The sequence below is a fragment of the Chiloscyllium plagiosum genome, chromosome 6, assembly GCF_004010195.1.
Source record: "Chiloscyllium plagiosum isolate BGI_BamShark_2017 chromosome 6, ASM401019v2, whole genome shotgun sequence".
Lineage (NCBI taxonomy): Eukaryota > Metazoa > Chordata > Chondrichthyes > Orectolobiformes > Hemiscylliidae > Chiloscyllium > Chiloscyllium plagiosum.
This window is the reverse complement of record NC_057715.1, coordinates 76,282,811-76,297,227: the sequence shown is the minus strand read 5'-3', so window position 1 is coordinate 76,297,227 and position 14,417 is coordinate 76,282,811. Positions and strand designations below refer to the sequence as shown.

The following is a 14,417-nucleotide window of genomic DNA, read 5'->3' as shown; positions in this document are numbered from 1 at the left end:
TCCCATGTTCCTAACCATGCCCTGAGTTCATCTGCCTTCCCTAATAGGCCCCTTGCATTGAAATAAACGCAGTTTAATTTATTAGTCCTACCTTGTTCCTGCCTGCCCTGACTGTTTGACTCACTTCTGTTCTCAACTGTACCAGTCTCAGACTGATCTCTTTCCTCACTATCTCCCTGGTTCCCACATCATCACCACCTCCCTCCCCACCCCTCCCACCTTACTAGTTTAAATCCTCCCGAGCAGCTCTAGCAAATTTCCCTGCCAGTACATTAGTCCCCTTCCAATTTAGGTGCAATCTATCCTTCTTGTACAGGTCACTTCTACCCAAAAGAAATTCCAATGATCCAAAAATGTGAATCCTTTTCCCATACATCAGCTCCTCAGCCATGCATTCAAGTGCTCTATCCTCCTATTCCTGCCCTCACTAGTTCGTAGCAGCGGGAGTAATCCAGATATTACTACTCTTGAGGACCTCCTTTTTAAATTCTTGCCTGACTCTCTGTAATCTCCTTTCAGAATCTCAACCTCGTCCCTTCCTATGTCGTTGGTTCCAATCTGGACAATGACCTCTTGCTGGCCCCTCTCCCCAGTGAGAACATTCTGCACCCTCTGTGAGATATCCTTGATCCTGGCACCAGGGAAGCAACACACCATTCTGATTTTTCGTTGCTGGCCACAGAAACATCTGTCTGTACCTCAGACTAGAGAATCCCCTAATACAATTGATCTCTTGGAACCCGACGTATCCCTCATCGCATTAGAGCCAGTCTCAATACCAGAAACTTGGGTGTTCCCGCTACATTCCCCTGAGAATCGATCACCCCCTACATTTTCCAAAATAGCATACCTGTTTGAAATGGGTATAGCTACAAAAGACTCCTGCACTAGCTGCCTACCTCTCTTACCTTTCCTGGAGTTAATCCATCTATGTGACTGTATCTGAGACTTTTCCTCCTTCTTACAACTGCCATCCATCACATACTGTTGCTGTTGCAAATTCCTCATTGCTTCTAACTGTCTCTCCAACCGATCCATTTAATCTGATAAGATTTGCAACCAACAGCATTTATGGCAGATATAATCCGCAGTAACCCTTGAACTCTCTTTAAACTCCCACATCTGACAAAGTACATATCACTCTACTAAAGAACATTTTTGCTCCTTCACAGTCTACAGAACTAGAAAATAACACCATCCTATTCCTCCACAAACACTGCCCCAGATTAAATTAATAGTTATGGCTTATATTTTAAGTTTAATCAAGAGACATATCTCCAAAAAACATATAATCAAGAAAGAACCCACTCTACTCACTACTGCAGACTTTCTGTAGGCCACACTTAAAACAACAATTCACTTATCTGATTCTGTGCGGTGAACTTCGCCCAACAGTTCCTCCAAGATTAGTTGTGAATTGCACTATTTGTTAATTTTCCCAGATGCACTCCGATGTCCAGTGATACATGAATTCAAACAGCAAAAGCAGTGTCAGTTTCTTTCTCTCTCTCTCTCTCTCTTGCACTGACCTCACCATGGGTTGCGAACAATGTTTGCACACCAAACAGAAAAAACAAATTGATTCACAACTTTTATGGAACAACATAAGTGCTGTTCTGGAGGGGGAGAGATTACCAACAATACCAAAGGTGCAACATATGGCAATACAACAGATATATTGACACCTCAACAGTTCAGATGATCTTTCAGTGGTCAGAGGATGTACAGTTGAAAGAGCATAAAATCATACAATAGTACATAAATTGTATCTAACATATACTAAGGAATCACAGCATTACGTGAGGTTTTGTAGTTTTATGGCTCTAGGGTGATCAATTCTGTGGGAAACAAATCAGGCACACCTCAATAGTGCTGGATAGGGAGCATGGGGTTATTGTGAGATGTAACAAGGTACAGGCAAGCGTTTCAGGAAATGATGAACTGAGATAGACATGTAGACAGCAGGTGATCCTGGTGTTGAGTGATGCCTCTGACTTGCAGATAGATTGTAAGAAATTACATTATCATTCTCTTATTCAGAGTCAATTACATGGCCATTTCCTTGCCATTCAAAAGCCTATTTACAGTTTCATCCCATATTCAAAAATCAATAAGAACATTATAGTTGGAATTATGACTACTCTCTATAGTCAAAAAAATACAATTAACACCAGATCTGGCCATTAAGGGATGATTTGCATTATATTGTTTCTGGAAGTGTGATGGTCACTGCATTGTGTCTTGAGTGGCATGTGATTGTGAGGGAGTGACTGGGGGTTATCTTGTGAGCATTAAGAACTGTGTTGTAAAGATTTGTATAAAGGAAATACTGTTTCCTTTGTTTAGAGAGTGCTTCCATGGCGAAGAATGTTCAGGCTTTCTCCAAAGCTTGTATTGTAATGTGCTTAATAAAATTTTGCTTGTTCACAGAAGTTGGTGTGTTACAGTTGCATCAAGTGTGTAAGAACCTCAGAAAAAAAGAACCTAACATTTGGTGGGATTCCAACATACACAGAGCTTCTAGATGGACTGAATAAGTGATCGTATGAGTGCCGGTTGTGTGAGATGGATGGGCCCACGAGATAAGATTTACCTCGATTTGTCTCCTTAACCTTCCACTCAGTCAATCCCTCGTCCCCTCTGGCTCTATGACAGAATCTATGAGGTAACTTATGCACTTGCATGCCAACGAGTTTGCTTTCAGAATCATAAGTTACTGGGCATTCAGAGGTTAAAGTCCCCGGGTTTAACTGGGGTTTGGGTCCCCTGTGTTTAAAAGGAGTTTAAAGTCCCGTAGGTAAGAGGGGGTTAAAGTCATCTAGTGGTGAGGTTTGAGGCTCCGAAACATAGAATGCTAAAAAAAAAAGAGATGGAGAATATTTGCTGAGCCTGTCTCTATCACCCTACCTTAGACTAGTTGTTAAGAGGGGCGATCCCTCACATGAAGGTCAGAACCCTGAAGTGGGTCTGGAGACTACAGACAAGAGGTTTGAGGCTCCAGAGCATTAAAAAAGTTAGAAATGAGGAACTTCAAAGAAAAACATTGAAACAAAATTTGGTACTTCTTAAAGTTATCACCTTTATCCCCCAGACCTCCCCTTCAAAGTACTTTTAGGACCACATGATGTCACCGGAAAAAGGGGTGAAAGTGGACCCGGTCTGCTCGGATCCTGACAGTAGAGTGCATTGACTGCCGGGGAGCTTTGTCCGGGTTTTTCTTGTGGGTGTCTCAGTTTCTGGGCTGTGGACTCGACTCTGAGAGCCTCGACTTCTTCCGGGGGAAGGGAGTGACTTGGACTGCTGTGCTGTGAGGTCGCTGCAAGGGTTTTCTCTTTATATAAATATAATTTCATTGAGAGGATGTGAAAAAAAAACGAGAAATGCTGGAATTCAAGTTGTACTAATACTTGGGTCGAAAAAGTAATCTCAATTCAATGTGTTTTGGGGACTATGCAATCGGGTAGATTTTGTTTTTACATTAATATTATACAACATTAGGTCCTTTATTAAAATTATCAAACACGTAACCTTAAAACAAATTGATTTAGGCCTCTGATTTGTTTGAACTTCTACAATGCCTGTTTCAAAAAAACATTTGTGTCAGTGGTCATGCCTTAGCCAGATGAGAGTATTGTATTAAAATATCTTTGCTTTTTTTTAATGCAAAAAGAAGACTACATTTTAATTTTGATGTTGTTAATATTTTAGAGAATACTAGAATTTGAGGTTTAAGTTGTCTCAATTATTGTTAAGACTTCATTGGCCCCTTTCATATTGCAAATTCATAGAATGTTGACCTTGTTGTGGAAGAATCACTCAATGTTCTATAAAAAAATTACCAGGAGACGCAGAAAATCCTTCACGAAATTAAACTTTAATCTTGCAAAATCAAAGCTGGGAGAGCCAGCAAAATGTCCTTCCTGGCTCCCACAATTTCTTTGTTCTCCTCCAGTTTATACAATTTGTTGGTCCCGCGCTTATCGGATAATGTTAGCATAGCCAATCATGCTGGCTTGCTTTAACTTTCTAAACTAATCATCGTCTGCCACACTGGTTCCCTCCATCACACTTAACCTAGCATATTACAACACCAACATCTTCAGCATTAGCTCATCTCCCAATGATTTAACTAACCTATCACAATGCACTACCATTATCTGTTACTGGAGCCCTGAAAGATGATCTCGGCATACATTGCAACACTAAGTTAACTACATGACTGCCATAATAACTTCCATAACCTCGACCAAAGTGTCACTGCAATTCTGACTGCTTTATTTGGAAAGTTTTATTTGGAGAACATATTTTAATATATTCTGCATTTGTTTCCCATGAATATTTGAGATTTAAATCTGAGCTGAAACTGCCTCTTCAATGGCTAAACACAGGAAATGTTTTGTTGTTTTCTTGCTGTTCCAGATTTTTGAAATACTTTTCCTACAGCTTTCACACTAGCCAAGTATTAATTTGTTAAAGGAAAATAACTTTGGAATAACCTGAAGGGAGTCCCCCGAGGGTTTGATTTTAGGACCACTGATTGTTGTTTATAAATGACTGAATTGTTTAGGCAGTACAATTTAGAAGTTTATGCATTGTATAAAAATTGATAACATTACAAATAGTGAACAGTGTAAAATACTTCAAAACTTCAAAGAATGTTGAAATAGGCAGAAACAATTTAGTGCAGTTAAATGAGTGATTGTCTTTAAACTGGTATCTACCTTGACAAGGAAGGAATAAGAGAGGAAATGCGAAGAAACTTTCAGCAGCTAACATCGTCTCTAGAGATTCTCCATTCACAGGTAAAGCATGCCTTCGAACCACCCTTTCACAACCTGATCCAATAATTCATTCAGCTCCCTAGTCATGAGCACTAAAAGTGAAGAAGCTAATAACAGTGAAGAAGTGCTCTGTACACGTTTTGTCAGTAACCTTCCTACAGACATTAAAGCACATGAGCTTTACCTTGTCTATCGATAATTTAAGGGATATGACAGTTCACTGATCAAGCTAACGTCAAAACAGCCAGTTGGCTTTTTTTACATTTGACAGCATAGCAGGAGCAGAAGCAGCAAAGAATGCTGCAGTCACCTAGCCTGCAGTTTCAGCTGCGGCCCTGCTCACTCAGATGTGCTGGTATCCTCCATCTGAAGCTTCTCCGCAAGGATGGAAGTCTCGTCCGTTTTGTTAAGTATTTAACACCCTTAACCAAGAATTCAGATTTCTTCATGGAGTGGTGTGCAAGGACAGACTGGATTCTGTTTTCAGGTTGGACTTTACTGCAGGAGATTTTGGACAACTGTCTCGTTTCCACTCGACTTGGAGGGGGTGGAGTGGTCACTAAGGACTGTGGTTTTAAGAACTTTACCTGTGAACTTTCTTTTCCATGTGGGAGGATCCTGCAGATTCTATCTACTGTATGGACTAGTAGTTTTTGTTGTTATAGTTATTGTATGCTGTGAGTCAATGACTTGCTTAAATACTGACTGTTAAAGTCTTTCAAAAGCTTGTAGTGCCATCTATGTGGTTATCATGGAATGATAAAAGGAAGGACTATGATATTAAAGAGTTAACTTGCTCTGTTGACCTGCAAGAAATTGGATATTCCGAGACTGGGGTGCCCTCTGCCTTACAGATGATAGATTGTAAGAAATTACATTACCTCCTATTCAGAGCCATTTACATGGCCATTTCCTTGCCATTCAAAAGCCTATTTACATTTTCATCCCCTATTCAGATATCAATAAGAACATTATAGGTGGAATTCTGATTATTCCCTGTAGTTAAAAAAAAACAATTTAAACCAGATCTGGCCATTAAGGGATGATTTGCATTACATTGTGTCTTGAGTGGCATGTGACTGTGTGGGAATGACTGGGGGTTGTCTTGTGAGCATTACTAACTGTGGTATAAAGGTTTTGTATAAAGGAAGGACTGTTTCCTTTGTTCAGGGAGAGCTTCCCTGTACATGCTTCGCAACCATGGTGAAGAGTGTTCAAGGGTTTCTCCAAAGCTTGTTTTGTAATGTGCTTAATAAAATATTGCTTGTTCAAAGAAACTGGCATGTTACAGTTGTAGAACCTCAGAAAAGAAGAACCTAACAGGTGTTGGATTTCTTGAGTGTGGTTGGAAATACATTCATCCAGGCAAATGAGGATACTTCATGTTACTGACTTGTGGCTTTTACGTTGTGGGAAGGCTTTGGGAAGTCGGGAACTGAGTTACTGCTCTTGTAGCCATAACATTTATGTGGTTTGTCATATTGAATTTCTGATCAATTAGATTCATCTGGTTTATATCCATCTAGCAAACAGAGAAACATGAGATGATCTATCATTTACATTAGTATATAAAGTACAGCATAAATACAGGCTATCAATCCTTTCCCAGGTGGAAACTGGTTGCTATTTATGTACTGTAACGTTTCCCCAATTAATAACAGCTGTTCCTATTCACAACTGGAACATACACACTCAATTAACACAGTATTTGCAACATTAGCAGAAGTTACCTTGAGAAGAAACACCGTATTTATGTGAAACTCAATGTTGTTGAGACCTTCACTACTTTTATTTTAATCATTTTTGGTTTGGGACTATGAACTGTGAGCTGAAAGCAACTTTTAGATTGTGAGCAGCAGCTTGTTTTCCTTCTAAAAACAAATGAACTGATATTTGTTTATGAGGCTAGGTCTGGAAGTTAATTGGAGGTGGATTCTTGTTCAAAGTACTCTCCAGGCATTTTGAATCCAGAAAGGTATTATGCTCAAACAGATGTTTGAATATTAGCTGGTGACTCACAGGATGTTATTGTGCCAAGCGGTCCAACAAAGAAAATGTTGGAAAAAACAGAAAGAGAAACCAAAGTTTGAACTGATTTTGAACTGTGCTTTTTTGTCAGAAGGATTGTGGCTGCCAAACCTACAGGATGGAGATTTGATTGCTCTCTAGTTATCATTATTAACTGCCTGAAAGTTCAGAGAATAAAATGTCAGATTATAAGAATTAAATGATTATTCCGTACAGTGGAAACTATTTGCATTTATCGCATGTCTTCAGAAATCAAACAAGATATAATCCTACATTCTTGTGATATTACAGATCATGGAGACTGCTTAAATAAACTAACCAGTTACACCCCTCTTATTTCTCTTCTAATTTATCCCTGAACTGTGTCTATATATAGGTCTGTCTGTCTTTGCATGAATGGGGGCTAGAATCAAAGAGGCCTGGGTTTAAATCAGTTTAAATAAGATAAATTTGAGTTATAGAATCTACAGTGTGAAAACAGGCCCTTCGGCCCAACAAGTCCACACTGACCCTCTGAAGAGTAACCCACCAGACCCATTACCCCACTACTCTACATTTACCCAAGACTAATGCACTTAACCTACACATCCCTGAACACTATGGACAATTTAGCATGGCCAATTCACCTAACTTGCACATCTTTGGATTATGGGAGGAAACCAGAGCACTCGGTGGAAACTCATGCAGACACAAGGAGAATGTGCAAACTCCACACAGACAGTCGCCCGATGTGGGAATCGAACCCTGGTCCCTGGCACTGTGAGGCAATGGTGTGAACCACTGAGCTACCGTGCCGCCCCCAATTAGTGTACATTGTTGTTTAACTTTGCTCTGCTAAAGCTACTGTGTTATTAATAAAGTTTTAATTACTATGCTTAAGCTATAAATTTGATGTATGGTATCATTTATTCACAAAGTCAGGTACTGGTTATTTAAAACAGCCTGGATAGGAACCATTGGGATCAATTTTGAGGGTGAATGTGTATTTTAATTTTGCTATGTTGCAAATACAGGATATAGGAAGGCTGGTTTGCTTTGGCTGTATGCCTCCATGTTGTGACAGTATACATTTTCTTCTTAGCGAGGTTTGAGAAGGTTTGTAGCTCAGGTTGAGGTTCTGGATGTAGGTTTGCTCGCTGAGCTGGAAGGTTCATTTCCAGATGTTTAGTCACCCTACTAGGTAACTTCTTCAGTGGGCCTCCGGGCGAAGCACTGCTGATGATTTCTGCTTTCTATTTACATGTTTGGGTTTCCCAAACATATAAATAGAAAGTAGAAATCATCAGCAGTGCTTCGCCTGGAGGCCCACTGAAGGTGTTACCTAGTAGGGTGACGAAACGTCTGGAATTGAACCTTCCAGCTTAACGAGCAAACCTACATCCACATTTTGTTCTGAACTTTACAAAGTAATAGAGTGTTATTGGTTTGTTTGTAATATTTGGTTTCTTGACATAGACAAAAGATAATTTATGACATTTATGTCAGGTTTTCATGATCAAGTCTTCCCACTGCAGCTAAAGACAACACAAAAACTGTCGATTAAGAATGAATAGCTTTATTAAACTCTCTCGCAGTCCATTCACACAAGAATAGCACAGCACAGTCCAGAATTCCTTGCCTCCGTGATTATTTGCCTGGCTGTGTGTTATTAGAAGACAATTAAACAATCACTGGATGTCTACTTTGCCTATTTGCATAAACTGGCTACCCTGGCTAAGAAACAGAAACACTGAGTTCTGCCACCATTGTGTATTCGTGACAGAGGAAGTGAATGTTGAACATGTTAGATGGATTGCCAATCCATGGGCTGTTTCTCCTGGATGATGTCAAGCTTCTTGAATGTTGCTGGAGTTTGAGCAGTCAGGAGATGAGTTACTTACAGCAGAATTCCCATTATGTCAGGTACATAATGAAAAGCATAATGGTTGCTTACACATTGTGATTACTGAAAATAGCCCATGCCTTGAACAATGACTGACATACAAGGAGGGCACATAATACAGCAGAATTGTAGAGTCAATTTGTTCTGTAATGTAACTCTTCCATGGAAATGTGAAAACAGTATAGTGTTTATACAGCAAATAATTATTTTATGCAAATTAGATCAAACAACTTCATTTTTGACTGGCAGTTGTAAAATTTTGAGATAACAAACATGCCTTGATTCCCAAAGACTGCAAATTATGGCACAAATAAATCACTAAAACTCAAAGTATATACAAATATGAATAAGGTTTGACTATTAAAATACTATTCTTTTTTCATTGTCATGTAACTGCAACCAAGAAGTCTTGCAAGCAATCTACTCCCTATGCTGTGCCAATACACCTTTGACTGAATTGACTATACACTGCGATTCTTATTTTGCTACTTCTTTACTGTCATTCTTTTCTCTGCTCTGTCATTCCACACTGCAAATCTGTGATTTAGAACTCATCCACAGAGTTATATGTTGTAACCTGTGTCGCATCTTGCCTTCCTTTCCCATGTATTGCACCACTAATCCAAGTGTTTTCAGTTAAATACATAAGACATAATTGTTCTGGCAACTCGCTTCAAACATTCTGAACCAATTGTAGGGGAAGTAAGTGGGCTAAAGTCATTACTTTATCACGATGGCAACAGTCATGCTCAATGCTTTTCAGATGATTCTAAAATACACTGTAGCTTTGCTGCTTTAATGGTGTGTAAAGTAAATAATACCTACATATAATTGTCCATCACTCACAGAAAACAAAACCATAAAAAAAAGAAAACAGATGAAAAGAAATCAATTAAAATGAATTAATTAACTGCAAACCTTTTCCATTATGGAATACTTTGCCACCTCAAATTCCTGTGGAAAAGGAGGAATGTTGCTGTCATGTGTGGAAATAAACCTGTGGAGAAAAGAACAAAAAAAGGGGTCGATGGAGTATATTTATTGGTTAATTTGTGAAAAATTACTGAAATTAATGTTTATGCTGAAAAACACAGTGATATAGTAGATTGGAGTACCAACACAAAAGGACAGTGCAATTTCATGCAGATTCATACTAACAGTTCCCCAAAAGTGAATTAAAGATTTTATCTGTTAAATCTTTGGAAAATATTTTGAATCTCTACAAGGAAGCAGAAAGTTCTTGGCATAACTTTGAGGCTAATTATAGAGTCATACAGCACAGAAACAGACCCATCAGTGCAACTCATCCATGCCAACTAGAACTCCAAAACTAAACTAGTCCTATTTGCCTAGATTTGGCCTATATCCCTCTAAATCTTTCCTATTCATGTTCATGTTCCTCTCCAAATGTCTTTTAAATGTTGTAACTCTAGCTGCATGTATTACTTCCTCTACCAGTTAATTTCATATACAAACCACCCTGTATGAAAAAGTTGCCGCTTAGGTCCCTTTTAAATCATTCTCCTCCCATCTTAAAATTATGCACTCTAGTTTTGAACTCCCCTACTCTAGGGAAGAGACCTTTGTCATTCATCATATCTATTCCCCAATGATTTTATAAACATCTATAAAGGTCACCACCCAACCTCCTATACTTCAATGAAACAAGTCTCAGCCTATCCAGGCTCTCCTTAAACTCAAACTGTCCAGTCCCAATAACATCCTGATAAATCTTCTCTGCACCTTTTTCAATTTACTATTATCCTTCTTATAGCAGAGCCACCAGAACTGTATATAGTACTCCAAAAGCAGCCTTACCAACATCCTATACCACTGCAACATGACATCTCAACTCCTATATGCAATGGTCTGAGCAATGAAGGTAAGCATGCCAAACACCTTTTTTATCACCCTACCTACCTGTGACACAATCTTCATGGAACTATATACCTGAACCCCTACATCTCTCTGTTCAACATCACTCGCCAGGTCCCTACTATTAACTGTGTAAGTCCTGCTCTTGTTTGGCTTGCTAAAATGCAACACTTGACATTTATCTAAATTAAATTCCATTTGTCGCTCCTCAGCCCATTGGTTCAACTGATCAAGATCCCTTTGTACTGAGATAACCTTCACTAACACTAACAAAGACTGGTGTAAACTTAACAGCATATCATCTGCATCTGGATAGGAATGGTGCACCATACAGACATAAAAAAAAGGAGTGAAAGATGAAATAAATAAACGACTCTTTTGATTCTGAAGCAGTTACATTTATATGTAGCAAGACACAGACAACATTCAGGCTTGAGCTGACAGTGGCTCATAGTTTTCATTCCACACAAGTACCAAACAATGACAATTTCCAAAATTCAATAATTAAAGATTTAGTATACTAACAAGTTAGCAAGTAATTTGGATTAACTGCTTAATGACTGACTTGGTAGATAGAAACAAGGAAGGACCCCTTCCAAAATCCAATTCGATATAATCTCCGCTTCTTCCTTACCTCTCACTCAACTTTGGTTGTCTGCGTTGCCCTTAACAAGTTTATATTTGCATGTAAGTTAATCAATTGAAAAACACAATGGTTTACTGATGGTGGTAAATAGATGAAAAAGTACCCAAGGGTTGGGACCATTTTATGGTGCAGTGATAGTGTTCCTATCACTGAACCGAAAGGCCCAGGTTCCAGTCCAATGTGCTCCAGATATTTGAAATAACATCTCTGAACAGGCTAAATAGAAAAATAGGTTAAATAAACAAACATATGGGTGATTTGGTGAAGAGGGAAAAAACATTCAGTGGTATGTAAGAGCAATTCTGGATATAAAAAAGAAAAAAATATTAAAAACAGGGAAGGAGAGACTTTTGTGCCACAGTGGCAGTGTCCATATATCTGAGCCAGGAGACCTGGGTTCAAGTTCCACCTGCTCCAGAGTGGTGTAATAACATCACTGAACAGGTTTGTTACAAAATATTCTCCTTATAAAGGGAGAAGGATTAGCTCCTGTGGTGTAATGGTAGGGAACCAACATCCTTGAGCCAGGAGGCCTATGTTCAAATCCCAGCTGCTTCAGAGGTATGTCATAGCATCACCGAATAAGTTAATTCAAAATATCAAATCTATTTAGCTGATCTGCTTTGGGGAGGTGGTGATACCGTGGTAATATCACTAGCCTAGTAATCCAGAGGTCTAGACCAATTGTTCCAATCCTACCATGGCAGCTATTTAATTAATATAAACAGAATTTAAAACTGACTATTAAAAGAAAAGCAGTGAAGCAGCTATAAGCAGATAGATAATAATCTCCATGCACAAAGAAAAGGTGTCTCTATTGCATCAACTGGCTTGAAATTGACAGTAGAAGGGTTGTCTAAAAGTGATTACACAGAGGAACCTCGATTATCCGAATACCAATTATCCGAAAATCAGATTATCCAAATGAGATCTTGAGGTCCCGATAGAAACATTACATCAAAGACGTGTTTCTAATAGTGATTAAACAGGCATCGTCTCCAAATGACTGACCTCCCGCGCTCTCTCTCCCACACTTTCCCTGGAGTTCTAAACAGGGGTGTACTCTAACCTCAACCCCCCTCAGGGCAAACGTGGAACCTGTCAAAAAGGTGCAGTAAAAACTTGTGTGTGTGGCTGTGGCTGTGTGTATGTGTGCTATTTAGAGACTTACCCCACAAAGGCAGCAGCAGCAGCAGTCTTGTTGTTGGTATACAGTCCAGCTGCCCCAAAGAGGGGGCAGGGGCGGACAGGTGGGGGGCGGTGTTGGGCAGAGGGCAGTGTTGGATGGAGTTGGGGGGGGGGGGGTGGGCGGGGGGTGAGACTGTGTGCTGCTGCAGTCTCCTGAATAGGAAGCAGACTTTAAAAACTCTGAGCCCCAGAGGAAAGGCATTTAAAATCGATTAACCAAATAATCAATTATCCGAACAAAATAGTGCTCGCCCATCTTGTTCAGATAACCGAGGTTCCCCTGTATTGGAAACTAAAAGTTCTTTACGGTCATAAGATTGTGTCTGGAGTTAATGTTGAAGAAGAAGAATGAATGAAAGCAAGTGTAAAGTATCAGGATATGACTTCCTACTGATGTCTGTGAAGCTGAACTTTATGTTCAATGGAAAAATCAAGTGGATGTCTGGACATGAGACATGACCTGGACAGCATGGACGAGTTGGACCGAAGGGTCTGTTTCTAGGTGTATGATTGTATGACTCTTAAGAAAGAAGCAAGACATAGCACTGTTGCTTTTTACAAAAAGCAAGATCAGGAATAAAGTATCAGAGAGCCGGAGGTTTAACTTCTGTATATGGAGGAAAGTTTGGAAATTTTAATAAAATTTATGCATAAAGTTTATAAGAAAATAACCTATTAAAATGTATATTAGGCATGGTCAGACATTGTTAAATCTAGAAAGCAAGATAGAAATTCTCTGGAAGAATTTTTAAAATCTTGCATTTGGTGTATTTGGGCATTCCTAATTCAGTGACTAGGAGAAAGCGAGGACTGCAGATGTTGATGATGAGAGCACTGGAAAAGCACAGCAGGTCAGGCAGCATCTGAGGAACAGGAGAATTAATGCTTCTAGTATAAGCCCTTCATCAAGAATGGGGGGGGTGCAGGTAGGGATGAGGTAGCTGGAAAAGCAATAGGTAGATGCAGGTTGGGGTTAATGATGATAGGTTAGAGGGAAGGGTGCAACAGATAGGTAGGAAGGAAGTTGGCCAGGAGCACAGTTCCAGAGGGAAGTGCCAAGTTGGAGGGTTGGATCTGGGATGGGGTGGGGGGGGGGGGGGGGGGGGGCAGAGAAAGAAGGAAGATGAGGAAACCTGTGAAGTCGATGTTGATGCCATGTGATTGGAGGGTCCAAAAAGGTGGAAGGTAAGGTGTTCTCCCCCCAGGTCAGGTGGCTTGGATTTGGAGGTGGAGGTGGAGAGAACACCCTCAATTCCTGATGAAGGGCTTATGTCTGAAATGTCCTCCACCTTGGAAGCTGGCTGACTGACTGTGCTGTTCCAGCACCATACTTTTCAACTCATTCCTAATTCAGTGCTTGCCTTTACATTATTTGACTATTTTAAGATGTCAAAAATGGATTGGATCGTAGAATTAACTGGAATTAGATTTTCGGAATGAAACACACTTTTGAAACAAAATATCAGAAGCCATTAAAAACAAATCCTGGAAAATATTCATTTTCTTTGGACTTTAGGCTCAAATGGGACATTCAGCAATAACATTAAGAATGGAGCCGCAATGTGAGATCACCCAGCAACAGAGCAAAAACATTGATATGTAAAGGAGATTCATAACCAGGACAAATGAGGAACAAGATACCTTTGGCAATTGCAACAGATGATTGAAACTTGGGAACTGTAAAAGAAGAGTGAACTCTAGAATGTCCAGATATGGCAAACATGTGGGTTAGGAATGACTTGTAATAATATTATGCAATAAATGGCTTTAAATGGAAAAACAAGGTTTTTTTTAAACTATGCAAAATTGTGGACTGCAGATGCTGGAAACCATTTTAGAGTGGTGCTAAAAAGCACAGGTCAGGCAGCATCCGAGAAGCGGGAAAATCGATGTTTCAGGCAAAAGCCCTTCATCAGGAATACAGGCAGAGAGCTTCAACCCCAGGGCATCAATGTGGACTTCAACAGTTTCCTCATTTCCCCTTCCCCCACCTCACCGCAGTTCCAAACTTCCAGCT

General features: G+C 39.6%; 1 protein-coding gene across 7 annotated transcripts in view; it reads right to left on the bottom strand.

Annotated features, from left to right (window-relative positions):
* The window catches only part of parp4 (poly (ADP-ribose) polymerase family, member 4), a 140,713-nt gene that overhangs the window by 115,115 nt on the left and 11,181 nt on the right, over nucleotides 1-14,417 (bottom strand). For all 7 annotated transcript variants that reach the window (XR_006311927.1, XR_006311929.1, XR_006311928.1 and 4 more), the window contains exon 5: nucleotides 9,610-9,688. Coding sequence is in view for 4 of the 7 variants with exons in the window: in XM_043691882.1 (XP_043547817.1) it covers nucleotides 9,610-9,688 (79 nt within the window). In the remaining 3 variants the exon portion in view is untranslated. The remainder of the gene's footprint in view (nucleotides 1-9,609; nucleotides 9,689-14,417) is intronic.